The sequence below is a fragment of the Parambassis ranga genome, chromosome 24 (assembly GCF_900634625.1).
Source record: "Parambassis ranga chromosome 24, fParRan2.1, whole genome shotgun sequence".
In the NCBI taxonomy this organism is placed as follows: Eukaryota; Metazoa; Chordata; class Actinopteri; family Ambassidae; genus Parambassis; species Parambassis ranga.
Window position 1 is genome coordinate 7622786 of NC_041043.1, and position 23247 is coordinate 7646032.

The 23247-nt window shown below is 40.4% G+C and overlaps 1 protein-coding gene across 3 annotated transcripts in view; it reads left to right on the forward strand.

The window, feature by feature from the left end:
- Positions 1 to 650: 650 nt before the first annotated feature.
- Positions 651 to 23247, forward strand: part of pak5 (p21 protein (Cdc42/Rac)-activated kinase 5) — a 48782-nt gene continuing 26185 nt past the window's right edge. For 2 of the 3 annotated variants that reach the window (XM_028397284.1, XM_028397285.1), the window contains exons 1-2: positions 17652 to 17724; positions 22594 to 22817. In XM_028397284.1, coding sequence (XP_028253085.1) covers positions 17670 to 17724; positions 22594 to 22817 — 279 coding nt within the window. In that variant the 5' untranslated portion in view covers positions 17652 to 17669. Of the gene's footprint in view, positions 809 to 17651; positions 17725 to 22593; positions 22818 to 23247 lie in introns of those variants that run through there. The other variant, XM_028397286.1, reaches the window with a different exon arrangement.

Here is a 23247-nt window from a genome sequence, read left to right on the forward strand (position 1 = left end):
TTAGTCTACCTAACTTCGATATTTTTACTCGGTTCCCCCCACTACCAACAATTAACATATCAATCATGCTATATCAAACATTTATTATTAGCTAAAGATGACAAGGCTAACCATGTAGCTTATTTCTTTAAGCTAACGTCAGTCAATTTCTTCATTACCATAAACTAGCTTATTTAGCATAGCTTTAAGCTAACACTAATTCAACAATTTATCATATAAACGTACTATTTCAGACGTTAAACATAATTATTTAAAGATATTTTAAATTAGCTTGTTATGTTTTGCTCATTAGCATTACTTTAATGTAAGACGTTATCATTATTGAAGGGGTCTTTATTTACACATATTGTAACATCCTGTTGTTTTTCTAAACTAATTCAGAATCAATTTACAGCTTGTTATTACTCATGGTTACTGTTTTATACGTGTTTCCAGACTCCTGTGCCGCATTTTATGTACTATCCAGAGCAACTAAAGTTATTCTGTATAAACGGTGAGAACAGGTGTTCCTTCTGTTTATCGCGGGTGTTTGCTTGGACGGTGGACGCGCCTGGAGCTTGTCCCTGCGCTGGTGCACAGGTGCTCCATATCCAGAGCGCTCTCCGCCCTCTCCGCCGCCACAAACTGCGCTCATTCGCTCTCTCCAACAGCCCGGATGTAGCGCACAGGACCGCACAGTCCTCCACTTACCGATAATAACATGGCGCTGGCAGACACATAACGTTGCCCACTACAGTAATAATATCCACAATAACAGACCAAAATAAGCGACGGGACATGTGAGCTCCTCGACCCCCAGGAAAAGCAGGTAGGTGCGGAGCTTTTTATTCGAAGGACGCGCTTTGACGGTGCGGTTTGGCTACAAATGTGGCCGCTGCTGCTGCTGCTGCTGCTGCTGCTTCTTCTTCTTGCAGGGGGGGCAAAAAACGCCGCTGTGGAAAGGCAAAATGCTCATCTAAGGGTTCCGTTTGTGTTTCTATCGCTTTGTCCAAAGGGTGTAAATGCCTCACGCTGAAACAGCAGTGTCATTCAGGGCAGGTTCACGTCGCTGCTTACGATGCATCCGTGCAGAAATAAATCTGTCATTTTGTAGTGCATGTGTTGTCATGGCTGTCAGGCTCTCCGAGCGTCGACCGCTGTCCTTGGTACCGGGTGGGCATCACACCTATGCGTATTGCAGACAGATACAAAAGGCCTGTGTTTGTGTGCTTGCTTTATATTCTCTCATTGTTGCTAAAGCGAGCAGGAACTGCTCAGTGACTGGAGGTCGAAAGGAAAAAGAAAATCACTGTAATGATCCACAGCCTTACAGGGGCTCACAGTGTGTGTGTGTGTATACACAATGCTCAGTGCTGACTTTATAGGCTCAATGCACACGCTTCCTTGTTGATTGTAGCACTAACAGTATAGTGACTTTACTGTGACACTGCAGGACATTTATTTGCACATGTTTGCAGCCAGTCAGAGTGGAGTGGAGTGAGCTCAGGCTAATGTAGGCCAGGTAGGGGCAGGAACAGATGGCTTGTTTTCAAGTTCAGTGTGGCTTTCGGATTAGAATGTGTAGACGAAAATTAAAAGTGGTGGCTCGGCCCTCTGAGCTGGGGTTCCCCCTCCTAAGCTCATAATCGCCCTAACAGAAACACTCTATTAATAGGGGTAATAATAACATGTTGTACAATAGCTCTAATGCTGTCAGGAGGCCTGTATGCTGTCCTAGAACATGGGACAGTTACCTTCATGACTATGGGAGATACAGTCGTACACGGGATGGCCACCAGGTAAAGAACAATCTAGTGTTACACTTGGACTGAAGCAGTTAGTCAATATATGGATTATGTGATCACCAGGATATTAATCTGCCACCATTTTGATAATCATTTTGAGTCATTTAAGCCAAATGTTTGATTTTTTTTGGGTTGGACATTTGAGGACACATACTTTCATTTATTTTATTGACAAACAATAGATCATAGGATAAATAATCACATCAGGGATTTTTTTTCAACATTTGGTGTTTATTTTTCCACTAAATTTAAGGAAATTATGAGGGTAGCAGATTAGTTTGTACACTGCACATTAAAGGATATTTAAAGTCAAGCCTGGCAGCATGCAGTTGCATTACATCCATGCCTTTATAGATGTATTGCCTTAACATAAAGTCTGTATTCAAGGCATATAAATTCTGAACTGTTATGGGTGCTAACCTAACCACTATATCACTGCTCTGTTTGTTAATTGTTTTACATTGATTACTGCAATAGTCCTGTGATAATAATTACAATTTACACAAAGGATGAAATTTATGCAACAAGTTGCCAAAACATTCTTTTATTAGACCAGCTCCTAAAACGTAAGGAGCATCTGGATAGCAGCTGTATTGTAATAACCCCATTTTTACAAATGTGTCTCCACAGTTAGCTTAGATAGCTCTGATGATGTTACTACATCTTCAAACGTGACAAAACACATTTAATAGTCATGCGCGCTTTGTGATTACACTAATCTTCATGTGTAAAATTGTCTAGATCACACATCAGGGTGAGATTAAGGTTGCTTCTTGTATGTCCTTTGGAAAAACGGTGGGGTGTGCTATTTTAAAATCAGAAGACACTTAGAAGCTGAGTCAATGTGTTGGTCTGTATACGCTTGCTTGCACACACCCTGGTTATCCACTCTGCAATGTATTCAGTGGCAGCATTGAGCACAACAGCTTTACATAATGATCAAAGCTTGAGGGATGCCAGAGCATGGCTTTAGCCTGCAGTAATAATAATAATAACCTTTGAAGTTATCACAATCCCACAACCTCATTCCCCTCATATTCTGCTCCTCTGTTTTGTTTCTCGTTCTCACTCTCTCTGTCTCTCTCTCTCTCTCTATCACAATCACACATACACATACAGTGGCACGGACCCACTTGAAGGCCCTCTTCTGTTTAATGTTTCTGGATACGGGGTGAGCACTTAAAAGAGGATAGCGATAATGAACACATGACTAACTATTTTAGTCCCTATGGCTCTGCACTAGACTGCTCTTGCTGTCTATGAGGAGGCAGGCTTCAATGCCTGCACAAATTCACAATTATGTAACAGTCCAAGGGAGTCGTACATTGAATAATGTAGCCAGAAGAAGACAATCTAGTGCTCCTTTACTGTGCAGACTAAAGTACAGCCTCTATATTTGTGCTGTTTTCTCAACCTTCAAACCTGCCCTTGTGTACCAGTGGCCCAGCATCTCTGTGTTTCTCTCTCTCTGTGGTTAAATAGTGTTTGAAATGCAAAGGGTGGGAATGTGTTATCTGTAATTGAAGAGTCTGATTCAGCCCTCTTATTTGTATGGGGGGGGGGGCTCTTGAAACACTCATTGGCCATTTTAACAGAGTGTCTGGCAGGCTCATGCTGGTCGATTTTGCTAATCAAGACGCAGAGTCCGGAAGCATGCAAACAAGGTTTGGAAGGAGAGGAGGGATGAGAAGAGAAAAGTGGAGGAGGATGAAGGTGGACTGGATGAGACAAAATTAAAACAGTTGTGGGAAGAGGACAGACAAGAGCAAATGGGAAGTGGACTTTAGGTAAGGGGACACAAAGATGGAGATAAGCTGCAGCCAAGCAGTTAGTGGTGGTGCGTAGGGAAGATTGAAGCAAGGCGTCTGGACCTGTAGAGTCTTCTTGAAGATGTTTCGCTGCTCATCCAAGCAGCTTCATCAGTTCTAACTGTTTGGTGGGGAAACATGGTTTAGTGGTGGTGCAACAGGAAGCGGGGATGAAAGGCAAACACAGATGGGTAAGGTATTAGTAAATGGGTTTGAATTGGGGGAATAAGAGGATCAGTAGGCCAGAACCCTGCAGAAAGAGGAGTACCTGTCTATGTTTCTGTGTTTGGGGGGGTGGTCTTGCTTTCTATCAGCCTGTCACTTCTGTTCATTTCAGCAGCAACTGAGCAGTCAGTCTGAATGCCAAACTCATCTTTATATGTCAGCACTTTTGTCCCAGGTTATTACATTTTGCTGTTTTTGTCTCGGGATTAAGGAAAAAAAGCTTCCCTTGTGTTTTCTGCATGACTTGATTTGTCAGTAACAAAATGAGTGTGTATGTGTATGAGGGGAGAGGAGAGATAAACAGATTCAACTGAGAGAGATCTACAAAGAACGTGTGCATAGATTAGGTACAATTTTCTGGCTTATAAGTGAAGGAGTCATTCCACTCTGCCACACATGTCACAGTTGATATGCAAAAACTGATTGCATGGAGGCTTCACATGTAAATGTATCATTAGGCAGTGTCATGTCTCTGTCCTTTCTCTACAGAAAACAAACACAACAGTTAACCCTGATACTCCTTCACTAGAAGGAACACAGTTCACCATAACCTACATCTTCCACACTTTGCTTAGTCTAACTGGGGTGTGTCCACGCTCAATGAGGCTGTTCTACTTCTTTCCCGTCTCTTGTCCAAAGCTGGAAGGCCTGACTGGCACTGAGCTGGAAGTGTGTGTGTATGTGTGTGCTAAAGCATCAGAGGGCACTGATGAGGAGGCCTACTGAAGCCTGAATACCCAGTGATGCCCTAAGGCTGCTATATGCTGCATCTGCCTGCCCAACACAGTACTGACCCTTACAGCTCTGTCACCCAGCCTCCAGGCTGTGGGAGTTACACTATTTCTGTGGAAGTGTGCGTGTGTGTGGAGATTGTATATGTTTGTGAATTGTTAACATGCTTTTGCTTCTCTGCATGTTGGCAAAAGGGTGGCTGATTCTGCATGTTTCTACTAGATGTGGAATAGAGGTCTATATCTGTCGCACACTTGTGTTTACAATACAAGTATTGTCTGCTGTAGTAACCAGTTGAAGCCTAATTCCAGTTTAATCGCTATTAAAGCGATACCTGTTTGGAAAAGACAGGCTTGGAAAGCCAACTGCTCTGTCTGCACCCATCCCCCAAAGTGCATATTGGGAAATCCCTTTTTTTAACTGTGTATTTTAACTGTTAAAACTAGCTGACAGCATGCAGTTTTCCTGTCGGCCTGTCATTGATGGATGGACATATCTTAGCCGACAGTAGCTAACAGGTTAGCTAACTAACATGCTACAGCACCGGCATCATGATTGAAGGACGTTATTAAAAAACACAGTGTGCAGCGAGACACCTTCAGTCTTCATCCACATCCAACTCTCAGTCCAGCATTAGGTTCATGTTGGGTTACGTTCAGCTGTCTGTCCAGTTTTTTGACATGGCCCAAAAACTTGAGCAAATTCGAATTAATCAATAAAATCGATTTATCGCCCATCCCTAATTATCATTATTCATTTTTTAAAATGTGGTCAATAACCATGTTGTGTTTTGTATGTTTAATTTGTGCAGAAATAAGAAGTTCTGATGTATACAGGGGCTTGTGTGTAGCTGCACTGGGACTCCCTGTGACTTCCTGAAATCCTGTTATTATCATGAGGTTGCCAGGCAACCAGAGTCAGAGTGGTATTGATCTTCTGATCTAACTCTGAGCAACAAAGTGAATAAATACATTTCCTAGGATGTGAAAACTCTTCCTTTAAGGACTTTGTGACAGAAATTACCAGAAATCTAATTATTCTGAAATCAGGTTTTAAGATCAAACATAGGGGGCAAAAAAACCTTACCTTGTTATGTCCCTAATGTGGAACCTGATTTTGACTTGATGTACTTTTCCTGTTTATCTTTGATGTGTAATCCTTCCAAAGACCTTGTTTTTACTGCATTTTTTTACTAGTCCTGTTAAAAGCAAAAGTTGTAAAGAAAACACAACTCATAACCTGAAGCAGCAACAGCAGCAGTTGGTCTTATCCACAGCTAAACGCTGTTGGCAGTCTTTTGCACGCTTTATGAGATCTCTCTCTCTATAATTACTTGCTTCTTTTGTTACTCCTGGCAGTCTCTTCTACCTATCTTGAATACTGCAGTGTTGCAGATGTGCCCTAGAATTGTACAAAGCTTGTCAAAATCTTATTTGAAGTGTAAAAAAGGCATTTTGTTCATTTTATGTTCAGCTGCAGCATACTGACAGTGACTTTGCAACTGTTTCTGAGGTTGCAACATGTAATGTATTTGCTTAGTTATTGTTCTTCTGGGTATTTTATGATGTTTCAGCGTGTTTGATGTATTTACACATTGCACTTGTAAATGGACAAGGCTCACACTGGGTAAATTACTCTGTAAAGCTCATAAACATTTCAGCATTTTTGTAACACCGGGTCCCAGTTCAGAATTGCAACAATAAATTATTCCTCATTTGTTTAAACTCTCCTCTGGGTACAGATCTAAAGAGCTTGGGTGTATTGAGGAGACATGACAACCGTGCAGAAGTGAAGAATTTAACTTTGAACTGCTAGCGCAACATCTGATTTCATCCTACTCAGTGATCACAGAGGAAGTAGGATGGGGAGAAACTGAGTATCCTGAAGGGATCCTTGGAGTCGCTCAATACTCTCCCTCATATTGCCAGTCAGTATAGCTTTCATAACAGTTGTCAGCAAGCTCTGGCTGTTTTGTTCTGTGATTTGAGATCAGTCAGGTGGAATTTCATCAAAGCAGACCTGAATAAGGACATTCATTATGGCTCAGCTTGATTCATTACCAACGCCCAGCTCCCACACCCCCATGGGGAGACTTCAAAGGGAACTGAGAGGTTGGAGATGCATGCACTGAGGCTTACATCATAGCATCCTCTTCACATCCACACTGTATCCACCATCTGGGAGGTAATCAAGAGACAACATGTAACAGTGGCTCTATCAGACCATTGTAAAATGTAATGTAAAAATACATACTACACAGTGGTTGTGCTTCTTGTGCTAAGCCTTGATTGGGCATTTGCTGTGAAAGAAGGATTTCGGACTGGGTCAAAAGGACTAAAGCCTGCAAATGTTGAGGTCAGATTTAAATAAACATCACACCACAGTCAGTCAAAGCTGTCGCTAAGATTGAACAGTGGCATATCATTGTTCTCCCATTGAACAGTAAGTGTTTAGAATACCATTTGTCCTGACCAAATAAGTGAAATCCATTCAATCAGCATTGCAGAAGACAAATAGCATCCTGTTGCTAAGCTAATTATACAGAATAGATTACTTTTGGATTGGATGTGGTCAGTTGACAGTGATTTATATGAGGAAAGGGAATCTATTCTGTCCTAACATTTGGCTTGTGGGTCTATAAAAATTGACCTATTCAGTTCTTAGAGTCAATTTTACGATCATGATTCCCACCGTGCTCCCTGTTGCAGCTTGTCGGGATAACTTTGATCATACAGCATTAATACTATCCTCTGCTCTATCTCACTGCTCTTTTGAGTATGAAAAAGGATGTGTCTCACCTCTTGTCAGTCAAAAAGCAGCAATCTAAGCCTAAATTTAGCCCCACCATCACATAGATTAGCGTCTGGGATGTGATGTCCTAACATGGCCTCCAGCAAAGAACCTAACACAAAAGCATCAAAATATTCCCTCATTAGACTCTTGTGCCATCTTTATGTGTCTGTGAGTTGCATTTAGTGATATACTGCATGACACAAGAGCATGTACTGTATGCATACATGGCTGAATATAAATACACTCAAATGAATAGTTGCACACACACACGTTACACTTAAAGGCTAATGACTTAGTGTAAGACAGAGCACACAGATGCACTAGCTGAATAGATTAAAGCATTCGTCCAATGACACAGCTGTGCTCGCTTTGATGCCTGGGCATGAAACTGCAGGAAATTATAACAAAAGAGGGATGCAGAGACTTAGCTGATATACAAAAAAGAGAGAGAGATCCACTCTGACGTGTACGGCATGCTAATTCTGTGTCACTTCTCAGAGAGCAGCTGCAGGTTTGTGTTGTGTGCAAATTAGATTGATGGATATACTTCTCTGTAGCACCATATGTGATCTTGAACTGTTGGCATGCACTTACTGACCCACTATTCTCCGTTACCCACCATCATATTTGCCATTCATTTCAAGGCAACACATGATTAAGAAATAGAAAGCAGCAGGCTTTTGGTCTGACTCTTTAATTTGTTGCTGAGTTAAATGTAGCTGTTAGTTCAAGAAGAACAATATGGTGCACTATAATATAAATAGGCTTGTTAGCTGTATGTACTCCATAGGGGTTTGTTGTGTGCCTGCTTGCCAGGCTTTGAAAGAGCCTTGCATGGTTCTGGCTGTAGAGCATTCACAACCCTGCCAGTATAGTGTAGGTCTAATTAAGCCAGGCAAGAGCTTCTTTTAAAATCCTGGTGTGTTTAAAAAGACAACTCCCCAAGTAAGTCGTGAGATGCAGGACAAGGAGGAGGAGTGGGAGGAGGAAGCTGCATACTGCTAAAATATAAATGCATTGCACATCTTTGTTTAACTTGCAACATAACAAACAAAATGGTGGACACCTTCAAAAGTTTGAGGCCAGATTTCTAATTGCACTCACATAGTGATACTATTATCTTCCTTAAATGAATCATTCTGTGCACACTGCACCTGCAGAAATACTGGTCAGTTGCACAAACTCTTTTACCTAAAAAGCCAAAAGCAGAAACTAGGTCCTTCACTTCTTAGAGCTCTATAAGCAGCTGTCTCATCTCTTTTGTACTTCTTTAGGAAAAAGGCAGTTCTCCTGATTGTGCTGTTATGCAGCATGCTATGATGCATTATGAATTATTTGGCTTTGTTTTTACCCTGACGTTCTATTATCCTTCAAGCTAAGCCTCTTCATTTCCTCTGCCTTGGACGGCTGTGCCACTGTGCATTTCCCTCCTTGTAATTTATCCATCTGCAGAAATGGATCATGCACATGTGTGTGTGTGTGTACTGAGTAATAGGAAACGTTGTGTTTAAGGGTGATGATTACCCTGGCCCTTGTGGTTTACAAGCTGACAAGGTAATGATGGCAGCTACTTTTCAGCTATCTCCAGTCAATCTTCCTGGAGTGAGTTCGTGTTTGCCTTTGTGTGTGTGTTGTGTGCTGTGCTGAGTAGGAAATGGATCTAAAAGCTTCGGGGGTATTGCTTCACATCTTCATGATATTGTTTCTGAATGACAATGAATCACAGGATCCTTTTTAGTGGTTGTTCTGCAGCTCTGAGTCTCTTCATTTCCAAGCTGTCATTTTGCTGACTGAACTGACAAAATTGTCTTGCTGATTTTTCTGGCTTTAGCTTGTTAATTATACAATATTTGGCCTTGAATTGGTTAAAAGCACTCTCTGGCTGCATTTTTAATGTCTCTTGGGACACACATCGACTTAACCTACAACTCCATCAGCTGTTGTGGTTGTTAATGATGTCTTTTTTGGTCTTAGAAGTTTGTTTTTGTTCATGTTTACACAAAACTGTCCTTTCTGGTGATCAAGATTTCTCAATCTTGTTTCTTTAAATTTGGTCATAATGTTCATATGCACTACACATTGGTGGTCAAAGATCAAGGCTGACCTTGCAACATAAAGGAAATTAGCACGTTTTCGCACTTTGTTGTGTGTTCACAAAGGTTGATTCGATTTGTTGGCCAAAGGTCATCATGACCCAGTAAAGTATATTTTGTAAGTAACTTGAATGTCCACAAGATCAAAGGTCACTGTGACATAAACATGTTCTACATAAACAACCTGTGCTACAAATAAATGTGAACATAAGAAAATTACAACTTAACTTGCTAATGAAAGGAATGCCGTTAGTTTTAGTTCTTACTAGAACTAGAAAGCTTAGTAAGTGGTATCACCTTGTAATGACTTCATTTAGACTAAAAAATAGCTCTTTTTTACAGCCATATAATGTCTGCTGCTGTTACTCGTCATCAGTATACAGCTGATAGATTTATAGCCTTTACACTGAACTGTTATAAATGATTATTTGTGATCTACGAAAATGAAGAAAGTCAGAAATAATAGACTCCAAAGCAGAACAAATTATTCCAATAGCACTTAAGCTGCTTTTATTGTAGAAGAGAGAGTATGTATGGTGTCTAAGTTTAAGAACACACCCAGTGCCATTTGAATTGCAACTCTGATTCCAACGGTCTGTGACTGTGTTATCTGCTTCTTCTTCCTGGATGATGATAAAAGCAAGGGCATTTGGAGAAGAGACATCCAAAGCATGTTTCTTTTACTCTTCATTACAATTAAGAGACTTTTAATGCAATCACAAACACATTTTTAGTTAGCTTCTCATGTCATATCATGCTTTGACCCATATTCTTATAGTATAAAGAATGTCTTTTGCACATTCTTTTGTGACCCATAAAATTTGCCTCTGTACCCTTTAGGTGTGTCCTAACCCTCCATTTGGAAACCACTGTCACAGACACTTACTGGAATCTGCTCAGATTACTGCTGGAGGGTACTACTGTGAGAAATCAGTGGCTATATGGGGTGTGCATATCTGTGGCTTTTCCATGGATCTAAGGCCTTACAACAAACACGCACACACACACACATATCGACACAGATCGGTCCTAATCCTGGTACGTTATCAGTAAGCATCAGTGTGTGAAGTCATGTGGACTGGTATGAGTCTGTGGCTGAGCCTCAAATGCTGTGCAACTGAGATCCGCTGATGAGAGCATCTCCACTGGATGGATGTCATCCTTTCACACCCCAGCCCACCACTGCCTAGCAGCCCACATTAGCTCAGAAGCTTGTTTAGTAGAGAGAGGAAACGGGATATATTTAGCCTTACATGTGATCAAGGGATTCTGTGGTCAGGCCAGTCCAAAAGTCAGATGTAGTCACCATTGTCAACTTTTTTCATCTCTGCTACTATATTGCAAAGGTGTTATTTCCTTAAGCAGAAATTCTCAAATGGCCAACATTGTTTCTGTTCTGTCTCTCTCTCTCTCTCTCTCTCTCTCTCTCTGCCTTACCAAAGGGTAAGAGGTTAAGTGTGTGGGAATAGCTAGGAAGAGAGTTAAGGCTTATTTATGGCTCTGTGTTGATATTTGTTTGCTTAGCTGTCTGTCTACACTAAATTTCAGTTTTTATATTGTCTATGTAGCTTTATGTAACTCAATGCTCTGTCAAACTAGCACAAGTGCATGGAATTGACTACACAAAAGTGAAAATGCATTAACAGAATATTCCAGAGACAGGGCAAAGCCGCTGAAATGAAAGGGAATTTCAAAGACAAAAGTAAAGTGAACATCAGCATTACCTTTCTCAGATGAAAGGAGACCGTGGAGTGATGCAGATGTGACCTACTCAGTGTGGCTGAATCGGCTGCTTGTTTTTGGACTGGTTTGTTTGTTAGCTGCCACTTATATTGATCAGCTACTGTATAGTGTTTTTGGATCAGTGCCTAGATCATTATGCTGACACATGTAATTATTGAGCATTGTTTCTCACAGTATGTGCACAGTGTCAGTCTTTATACTCTTCAGTGTCATGTCTTATAGGTTTTACAACATGTTCTCCAGATTTATATAATGCCAGGCAATGCCAGTAGAACACATTGTTTTAACATGAAACCTGTGAACATTCTCTTTCCGTCCATGGATGGCTTTGTTTCTGACACAGTTCCAGGAGCTAGTTTCCTCTGTTGTGATGTCCAGTGAGATGTAGGTCAACGTTTTAGGGTGCTGAGTAATGTTCCATTCCCTACAACAGCTGCTGTACCATACAGTGTGTGAGAGAATAACCTGTCTATCTTAACCTTCAGTCATATCATCCTAAATGTTAAGAGAAGATGCTCACACTTAAAAAAAAAGAAGAAATTTACAGTAACACTCTGTTTAGTTCTGTTCTGTTCTGACTTCCCCAAACACATTGCTTATTAGCAGCCTCTGAAATTATGCTGTTGTGTGATTTTATAGTAGCTTCCTGAAAAGATTGCATTTTGCTCTGCCTTTCTTGCTGTCACCTCCTGACACACAGAATGTGCTTGAGAGAAACCACATAGTTCAGTGAAAGAATTGGCAGTTTTCTATATTTCACTGTGCTCTCAGTAGGATAGAAGTGACCCCCTCTTTTCAATCCTGGTAGAATGGTGGTGATGTAGGTCAACAGGTAGACACTTTCATTTACCATCTGCAGCTAAAGACAAGTCGGGTGGAAGAGAAAGTAGTGGGATGTGAGTATTGTGCGGAGTGAATGGATTGTAGAGCGGGAGGAGAGAGGAAATGACGGCAAACGATTGGTTGACAGGCTGTAGTGGTGACCTTATCAATGTTTTATAAGTATCATCCCTCTGTTTGTAGGTTAGACTTATCTTTCCCCTCCCATGTGTGGGCTAATGGTGTAGATGTGAGTCATACTAGGCTGTGCTGTAGAGATAACTCCCTGTATTGTGAGCATTCGTGTATGTGTTGTTTTTTCCAGTCCAGTTAACCTGCAGTACCATGTGCATTACTTTTCATTTAGAGAATGCAAAAACACTGAACAGCAATCTTCTAAATTGTTACACTTCTGTTTACTTATGATCTTGTTTTAAGTGCATGCGTGGTCACATGACCTCTTGCTCTTTGAAATGAGGTCACACTTGTGCCTCTCTGATGCCTGTGTGTGGCTCTTGAGGATAAATAGTCATACTAGACCAGTAGTGTAAACTAGATAGTCCTCTGCTGTTATGGTGAAAATTCTAGGCTGCATCATCTGTCAAAGCTGACATTTTTCTTGATGTCCTTGGCTGAAATGTGAGGGACTGATATGCTGTCAGAGCCATGTTATCCAGATCATAAACACCAGGCATTGCATGACCCTTGATATAGCTATTTCAAATGCATACACACATGCACCCTGTGCTGCATCCTCACATGTGTAGCAAAGATGTCCGATGGCTTAGCACAACAGCAAGCCTATAAACCTCACTTCACACAGTGAAGTGATGCATACTCACCTGCAGGGAGAGCAATACCATGCCTGATGAGTTTAGAGTTTTTATTTATTTGGCCTTTAAAAATCCAAAGCTGAGCTGGATTTTCAAAGATAGTCGATTTATTATATTCCAAACCATCCATGGGCATGAGCGTCTTGTAAAATTACACATAGAAATGTCTGTGTCCTCTGCAGCCCTATCAAGACAAAAGGAGTCAAATAAGATTCCCCAGGCACTTTTTCTTTGAGGTTTATCTTGCAGACAGAGGTGGGAGGAGACACAGGTGTAGCCCTATGCCAAATTTCTCTTGAGCTGCTTAAGTTATCTCATACGGCCTGCCTTGGGTTCCCCCAGAAAAAAGCTAGAAGACATTGTTAGGCAGTGGGACATCTGAATACTCTTTGTTGCCGGTCACTGTGCCATGACTTTAGATGCATATTCAACAATGGTTGGATAAATAAAAGAAAATCCCCAAAATCTAAATGTCAACCTAGATACTGAAATGTGTATTTGGTTGTTCCACATGTGAACTTTGACTAACCATCTTACTACCCATGCTAATTTATAGGCCAGGGATTCTTTTAAGCCAGCTAAAAATTTAAGCTGTTCATCCAATAAAGGCCTGTTCATAATAACAAGTGATGTGTGTAGAATTTCCTCGCTGTCTCTGGATGCCTTTGAAAACGAGTACATGGTAATGGACAGATCTGTGGATTGAGTTATCTGAGATAGCTTTGTATTTACACCATTTTAAACTTAATAACAAATATAACCTCTGTGTTGCTTGTTGAGGTAGCTCCTGTAGTAGTTACTTTCTGCCTGAGACAGCTATAGCTTTAGCAGATGGCATTCTATATAGGCATTAAATGCAATAAATATTTAAGATCCTGTCAGTGTGTTTTACCTTTATGAAACGTCAACATGAAACATTAAAAAAGCAGTTTCAAAAGGCTTTTTAGACCTTTTTTACTACAGCTGAGAAAATGTGCTAGTGACATTTGTAATTTCTGACAGAATCACCTGCTGGCTAGAAATAAGAAGCCTACATTTTTCTGTCTTTGTTTGAAATCTAGCACTGCTTGTGTGCATACTTGTAGAAGACTGTTCTGTTAAGATGGAAAGGTCTTTATGTTCAATTTCTATGTATTCAAGACACTGTGTTATACTGTAACACACACCCACATTTTTTTTCCAGTGTTTTTTTTTTTTTTATTGGAACACATTTATACACATCCCACACATAAACATTGCTAGTGTAGCTTTGTCCAGTCAAATGTATGCAGGCAGTGCAGAGGCTGCCTTCACAAGTTCCTTAACCTACATCTTTTACATCTCCACTTTTACCATTTTCCCATAACACCAGGAGGGTTGACTTCTTGCAGGGCTTTCAATAATAAACGATTAAGTTGAGGGTTTAACGTGCTTGTGTAGATAATGGGGTGGAAAGAAGGAGGCTTTCAAAGAACAGAGTGCTTTTAACCCAGAAACCCACCAGCAGGAAGTACATGGTTTATAATGGTCGGGGAGCTGTGGGCTTCTTTCCAAGTCGCATCTGTTACAGATGATAATCAATGCTAGTGTACACAAATCCTTTATTGTAATTACACACACTCCTTCCAGTTAACATATCAGCATCAGATTATTACGAAACAACATTATAAAGTGATAATTGATTATCATTTTGAATCATCTAAATCAATCAATGAGTAATCATTTATATATTGATCAAAGCACACACAAAAAAATTAGGGTTTCAAATGATTCACCAGGTGTAAGTGCTCACACTCTTCATATCTTGCTCTTGCAGATGCTCTTTGATTCGTGTGTCTCATTTATCCTGACTGTTGAGCTCAGGAGTACAGTTAGCTGCAGTTCATATAGTAGCTCCAAAGACCTTTTGAATACTTGATAGGAATGTGCACTGGAGCAAATACAAATGTGGAGTGGTGCATACTTTTGCACAGTGAATAAATACACAGGGTAGTGTAACACAGTGTCAACTTTAATTGAAAAGGGCAATTTTTCATTTTTTTTTTTCACGTCATAACGTTATCCATCCACTGCAGCTGTGGCTTCTATTGGGCATCAATAACTCCCCTTCACTCAGATCCACACAGACACTGCCATACATGCAAACACACATATCCAGATGCTAACAACGAACAAACAGTCACAGAGTGCCCTGCAGGCTTGCCAGTCATTCTCTTCATGTCTGACTGCAACTCATCGAAACAGCAAGTCCATGAAAAGACTGCTTTTTAAAGAAAAAGAGACATGTGTCTCTTCAGCCTAGATGTGGATGCTGTCTGCATACAGATGTTGGCCCTGGGGCCGTGAAACTAATACCATATGGCATAGCCTTCTTTTCACGTGCTTGATAGTGTTGATTTCAAGGCTGAAAAATAGTTATTCCTTGTTGTTCAGATAAGAAGCAGTGCTTTGTCTAGTCTTGCTTGTTTGGCTAAGGTCTTCAGTATTGTTCTTTTTTTGTTCATTGTGAGGCTTCTTGTATTGTTGTGTTATTATTCCACATCTTAAACCTTGCAAATTCTTTCTGAATGAATGAAGTGGATCTCTGCATTTTTCCGTCCTGGTTCGACCAAGGAGGTGGGATGCAGGGAAACAATGCTTCACTGAAGAAGTGAAAGACTTCATCTTTCAGTAATACATTCATGTAGCTGTCATGATGTGTTGGGGTTAAGTGTGTAAATATGCTAAAGTTTTAAGCAGTGAAACAATGTCCAGACCAAAGATTTTATTTTAGCCACAAAGCTAAAATAAAATCTGTCCTCTATACCAGGTGTTTTGTAGGTGTCAGCCTTTGCTGGTCAATAGTCTTTACATTGTAATGTCATAACATCAAAATCATAATAGAAAAGTAAAGACTGACCTTGTCCTGTCCACAGTTTTACAGACTGTTTATACAGTGGTGGTGATAGTAGACCCATTATGGATAACATATCTCCTCCATAGCCCTCCTTGTTAAAGTTGTTCAGACAAGAATGTTGGCTTTTCTTCATCTTAACATATAAGAATTTACAATAATTGTATGAGTTTTAAACTTAGATCCCACCATCTTTATGTTAATGTTTTAAAGCCAGGCTGCACATACACATGGCTACACATGTGCTCACACTCTTTCTTAGAAAGTGACACACTCTTTTGTCCTCAGGACTGTAAAGATCTCATTTAGATAGCTCTCCTGATCTCTCAGTACCTTCCAGTCACCCTTCCCTGCTATAGTCATCCATTATGTTACCACATGAGGAGATAACAACTTTAGCTGATCGTTCCCCTCGATGGTGAAAGATCAGTGGGATGCTTGAAGAGTGTCTAAACTGATTTCTCCCTTCTGCAAAATTTCCATTGTTTTGATGATTGTGATGGTGCTTAGCGTCACACTACCAAAATAATAACAGCCTGTATTATATATTATGCACTAAAATACTTTATAAGAATGATCATTTATCTTACTGATAAGCATTCATCATTTGACAGTTATGATGTAGCCACCCAGTGGTCTTGTGGAGGGTGCTGTTACATTGATGTTTTTAAAGCATGGGGTACTGCTAACTTTGCATAGTCAAATCATCCCCAAATGGCTTATTTCTAGTGGTCTCTTTCTCTATTTAGTCCACAGCTCCCACCTCCAGAGTGCTTGTACTCCTCTGCATGTGCGTGCTTGTGGTTGGCAGAGAATTAGAGAGCGCGAGACCCTCAAAGGTGGCGTATCCAGTAATACTTGTGAAGGGGTGTGTCTGTATTTAAAGCATCAAACATTTATACGCAGGGTTCTGACTATTCATTACTTTACAGAAGTTTTGGATTTTGTCGTTGAAATCTTTTTTATTACACACCCTGTATAAAAAGTTTTGGTCTGCTTATCGTAAGTGGTCTTTTTTATCTTAAAACCATTGCACAAAATACCAACAAAGGTGTAGCAGGTGCTATTTCTCATGCACCCTCTACTCACAGACTCTCCCTCCGTCTTCCTCTAAGGACAAATACTGTACAATGAGATCCTGACAGGCTCACAGAGAGAGTGTGTGTTTGCCCTCAGCACAGGGCCTGTCTGAGGCTGCCACCGCTGAATGTCCCCTTAGCATCGGCAAGCAGCCAGACTCTGTCACAGGCACTGACTGGACCAGCTGTTTCTTTCTCTTTCTTCCATCTTATCTCCTCAGTCACACTATCTGTCTTCCTCTCTGTGACTGGCCTTGTAAAAGAGGCAGTGATGTGGCGTCTGGTAGTGTCTGGCTCTTGACACCAGCGTTGATATCTACACATGTTGGTGTACAGTTTTATGTGTGTGTGTTCAGGTGTTGAACAGGGCGACGAGGACATAAATACCATTCTGTGGATTGTGGGAACAAAAGCACAGTCTGTTTTTGTAGTTTTGTTGACAGTCACGTAAGCAGGAGGAGGACAGTAAAGGTCAGAGGGTGCACCGTTTGGGACAGAGTCGGTCAAACCCAGTTAGACAAACAACAAAAGTCAAATGGGATGGATCCAGGCTTAAGCTGTCTGGCCGTGCCTCAGCTTGGGCTGCTGGCGTAGGCACTTTTTGTGTCCTGTGCATCTCACATTGGGAGTTATCAGAGCATGCAGACAGTGTAGCAGTAGTAGTAGTAGCAGCAGCAGCAGTTCGAAGGAAACTGCAGAGGGTCCTGGATATGACCCTGATTTGTCAATTTGATGACTTTCCTGAAGTGTCACGCCTCCAGGGAATCATTGGCTTACCATTGGAGCACTGTTTCATGTTTTGTTGAAAGAAAATTGATGTTTAATGGATTTATCTGGAGTGAAAAGGCAACATCTGAGGATTCTCTAATTGTCTGGGACAGTGTCACCATGGCTTATCCAGAGAATTTTGAATGGTTGAAACAAACTATCAATTTGATTCCAGGTAAGAGAGGAAGATGAGATATGTTTATCATCAGAGTGAAGATTTTACACGCTTGAGCTTCCTGATCGTCTAAAATCCTCAATTTTAGGGATGTTACAGTACAAACTTCTCAGCATGATAAAAAGGTTCTTCATCAGCTTAAGTTGTTTACTGCTCCATCTACGGGGAATAGAAGGTGAAATGCATGTCTGTGTAAACAATTTTTTAGCCAATTAAATCCTCTGAAGGAACAGAGAGAACTAGTGAATGCAAATGTGAGAGAACTGAGGAGAGCAGACAAAGGAGGCAAGGACTGACACGGGTAAGGAAGACACTACTGATGAGGACGCAGAGGCTCACTTTGTGAAGAGTCTGTCACTCAAATCATGTAAAGCTGCACCGAGAGGAGGATAATACATTGAACACAAATGGCTCGTCAGGCTTTGCTCTAACACACTTTTACCTTTTAATGAAATTAGGAATTCCTCCTCTTCCCTGTAGCAACAAATGAAGGAGGGAGAACGGTGCCGCTCCTTCGACTTGTTTATCAGAAGGAATTTGTGTTCTTTTTATGTTGGAGTTTAAATTATGTATGAAATGTATTTGCATATTTGTGCATGAGCAAATGCTAATTTCAATACAGAATTATGCTTCTAAATTACAAACAAAATGAATGTGGAGAACACATGAATTCGCCATGCTTCTGCAGAATGTTAGCATGCATTTAGGCACCAAAAATAGACACTGTGTATATATTCAAGACACAGTCAACACAAACACCAATGCACACACATGTGCAGGGCGGTTTGTGTCTGTTAAGGTGTTGTTGTACAGAAAGGGAAATGCCTGTGGAGACTCAGATGGTGACAGATGGTTTAGAGACAAATCAGCCTGGGAGTCAGGATCTCTGCCCTGGGACCAGTAGCCCCTTTAAGTATGTTTGTGTCAGTGTGTTGGTAATCATAGTGTGTCTATGTGCCGTGTGTTTTATGAACCCATTTGTGTATATTTCTAAGTTAATTTCCAATATGATCAAGTGTTTGCGTATTGATAGTCTATGCGTGGCTAACCATCTCTCTCTCTTTGTGTGTGCAGAGCGTTATGTAATGCTTCTTGTAAATCCACACTGAATACGACAACATCATCAGAATAGATTGCCTTCACTTGGTACATATTCGTGTGATACAGCAGTATTCAATTTTATTTTTAATTCTAACGTCAGAGCCATTTAAAGCTGGGTTTTATAACTGAACACATACAGTATAACACTAACACATATATACAGTCTAATTTGGAAACACCCCCAAAACCTTGGTGATGTGCATTTTCCTGCAGCTCCACAGCCTTAATCTCTTTTTTATGTAGTCTATGCCTTTAGTTATGATTTTCTTGCCATATAAGAGCTGTGTTGTGTACTGCTGATGTGAACCACTCTACATGAGTCAGGATGGTTTTAATGTTTAGGAAATATGATGTGTTTCTCACAGAGTTTACTGAGCTTTTGTAGTTTGGGCAAACCATTCTGTTCTGTGCAGTGAAAAGGCACTTATCTGATACAGGCACACAGTCACAGCTCATAGGTCTTACACATCTATAGTAAAATGATGGACCTCTGCCAGTATAGGTGCAGTTTCTCATTAGTGGCAGTGCTGCTTCATGGTCGAATAACCTTGCAGGCATTAGTCTGAAACTTCTGAAGTGCTTTACTACCTGCCCTGAAATTACAGCTCAAGAGGTGCTTATAAGGCAGCCAGGAGATGTTACTCTGTCCACTGATTCCCCGATGCCTCTACACTTAAAATACCATACACTACATTCTAATATTGTGAGAAAGCAACTGCTAAAAGCTCTGCATGAGTAAGTTTGGACTTAAGCATAAACATGTGTCTCTGTTAGCTGGTATTTATTCAGCAGTGTGTAATTGTGCATATGTTGTTGTGTCCCATCATAGTTGAGCTTGGCCTAGACAACTTAAGCCCCAACAACCTTTAATAATCTCCTTCTCAAGAAATACCATCTAGGTCAGGGGTGTCGGTCTTCACTGTTGCTGTATATAGAACACAGGTGCAAGTGGGTTAAATGTTTAGTCAGTCGTGTGTAAAAGCTCAATTATTCATGAAAATTATTGAATTACATGAAGATCAAAACTGTTCCTCAATTTTACAGAGAGAAAGAGAGAGAGAGAGAGAGAGAGAGACATTTGTCTATGTAAGGTTGTATTTTAATTTTGCTGTTGTATTTCTGGTTTGGTACATGCACATACCATTTTTAAACCTACCTGGTTATCTTTTCCGCTTCCCCTCATACCTCTCATTTGGATGTGGCATTACAGGATGTGTTTTTGTTTTTGTTTGTCTATTGCTCTAAGGTAACAAGGGCTTCAAATAAGAGCTTGTGTCAGCTGATGATTCAGTGCAAGACTGCCATCAAGCCCTGTTTAGTCACTGTGTGTTATCCTGTGCAGACTGCAGAAGGCAACTTTGTAGAAGACTCTTTCCATCCCAGGAGCCTTTTTCAGCTTCATCCTTGACAGTGTCTTATTTGAGTATATGTATTGATTGTCATTTCTATTTAGCATAATGTCAGCATCTCATATTGAAGAAGACACTTTGTGTACATGCTCTAAAAATAGTAACAAGGTCAGAAACCTTGGGTTGATTTCTGAAGTGGACATCAGCCAAAAGTGAATGTGGGTTGCTGACATGTCTGAATTACATAAGAGATTTGTAGCTAAGCATAGAAATAAAAGATGGAGAGTAATCTAAATATATTTTCAGGACTACAATGTAATATACTGCCATGGAGGCTTTTGTTGAAGGCATACTTTACACTTTGTTTTTGAGCTATACAGTTAGCCAGAATATTTTGCCAACTTGAATTCTGACCACATCATCATCAGTATAAAAACAATTCAATACATTTTTGAAGCACGAATTCAGTGTAGAAGGCAGAGTTGTGTAAACATGCCCGTGGGACGAGGTTTCTATCTATGACTTTACACCTTTTTGATCCAGTATTGATTTTTGTTAAGGCTACCGTGTGCTGCATAATAATCTGTTGTGCGGTGGTTTTGCTTTGCTGTATGCATGCAAAAGCCTAAAACCTCAACCCTTCTTCTTCTTATGGCTCTTAATTTCTTTTTCTTGTTTCTTTTTAGATCCCTCCATAGCCTATCTGTGGTCTCCTTCTGCTCTCATGTTTTACCCTCCCATCAATCTATCTCTCCATCTTTCCTGTTTGAGGTCACTAATTTGGCCTGTCTGGCTCTTCTGCTGGGCAGCAAAGGAAAGGATTCAGAGAGATTTCTGAGATTACATTTTTGCCTTGTTTGTTTAAAGTTACATTTAGGAACAGCTTCTTCTTTTTTTTTTGGCCCTTGCATCCTGTAAGGATACAAAACAGTCATGTACATAACTAAAATCTGTTTAACATACTGTTATGCAGATTGTTCAAAAACTGTTTCTAAATCTTTCATAAACAATCACACATCAAAGAAACTTTGCTTTGATGGCCTCTAAAGCAATACTTCATATTTTTGGGGACCTTTAGGCAAAGTTTAAGGAACATATCACATAATGTAATGTAATACAGACTTTAAACTATAACCCACCTGTCAATACATGTTGATTTGATGCTGGTGTGATCCTACTACTTCAGTGGCGCTAGCAAAAATGCTGTCTGGCTGTGAAAACATAGGCTACAGAGCAAGGTTGTTTACTTAGTGTCTATTCTGGCACTCTGGCAGCCTTCCAGTTAGCAAACCAATCATTCCTCACTTGTTTGGAGGCAGGTCAGGGTGGTGGATCTGACTTTCATCCAGGATGCTGGGGTTGGAGTCCTGTACAAGAACACTGATATTCTCTTTTTAGTCACAATTGTGTTTTTCTAAATTTGTTTGTTGTTCGTTTTCTGTTGCTTCTTGGTTACATTTAAGCAACAAAAATACTGTGAAATGTCAGTCAGCCAAGATCATTTTTCTTGGTTTTCCTTGTAACAGATGTACTGTGTAATTTTTACAGTGAAATCGTAAAAGGGCTCTGGTGATCCCCTCCTGTGTGGTCAAGTGTTGGTTGTTTGTTTATTTTACAGTGCATGTATGAGGGGTAAGGACTGACACAACAAACTGGGGAGAAAAAAAGAAAAGTGGGGGTGGCTGATGTTTTTCTCAGAGGACAATGCCTTCTAGAGAGAAATTGCACAATAGCGTCCATTCACAGCCACACCAACAGCATTATGACATTTTGATCCTGTGACTGGACATTATGCATACACCCAAACTACCAGTAGCACAATAGGTTTACCAAACAGCTTCTAAAAGTACAGACAGAAGCTCCATGCATGACATGCCTGCCACTATAGCTGCATACAAAAATCACACTATACAGTGTATCCTTACATGCCTTCATTTTCCTCCCTTTTCTATTTGCCTCAGTAAATAGGCTGTTTTACCCGATGTTTGTGTTACATAAACAGTGGACATATTTGTAGCATCTTAAGACATATTTTGTCTTTGTTTGTATCCTGCAGAATTATAAGACTACAGAGCAACAGAGTGCATAATAGTCCAGGGATACTGGATTCTGTCACGTGTAGCAAAAGTGTTTACTATGTGCTAATCTTTTAATTTGTAGCAAAACCTACTATAGCATATAACAGAATTGTTGATGTGATGTTATCTTGAATAAATCTTACATGGGTCAGTCATACAGAATCATTGCAAGTTCAGCATTAAACTTCAGTCCTAGTTGCTAAGAGTACACAGCTTTATTCTGCTAAATTGAATGTCAAGATCACAGGGGATTATTTTCTGCAGTGATGCTTTTTCGTGTCTGTATTCAAATCAGCCCTCACCAGAATGTTAATCTGTAGCTTTCTCCTTTGGATTCCCAGGTTTGCCAGGGTTTTCCAGCATGTTTGGGAAGAAGAAGAAACGGCTGGAGATCTCAGCTCCATCTAACTTTGAGCACCGGGTCCACACAGGCTTCGACCCACGGGAGCAGAAGTTCACCGGGCTGCCACAGCAATGGCAGAGCCTCCTGGCAGACACTGCCAACCGTCCCAAACCCATGGTGGACCCCTCCTACATTACACCTATCCAGCTGGCACCAATGAAGGTAGAGTGTAAATGGACAGAGAGCATCTGGCCTGAGCACTGTGGACAAATCATTATCATTTCCAATCTGTTGCTCACCTCATTTTTTTTTGCATCTTCCTCTTGCGTATTATCCTTGTGGTCCTTGTCCGCTATCAAACCTGCTCTCTCTTTGCCAGTTTCTGTACAGTTCTTTATTTGTTATCACCAACATCTTGTATCCATATCCTTTTAATTTTCTGTCTCTGGATTCTCACTCTCTGTAGGTGTCTGTCACTTCAGTGTTGTTGTCTCTCACTCTACTTCCCTCTCCACCTGCTATACTTTTTCCACTTCAGATTGGATAATGCTTCATACCATCTGGTCATCTTGCATTATTCAAATGACAGAAATGATTTTGTTTGCTTTTTTTATTATTTTATTATTATTTATTTTATTTTTTTATCTTTTGA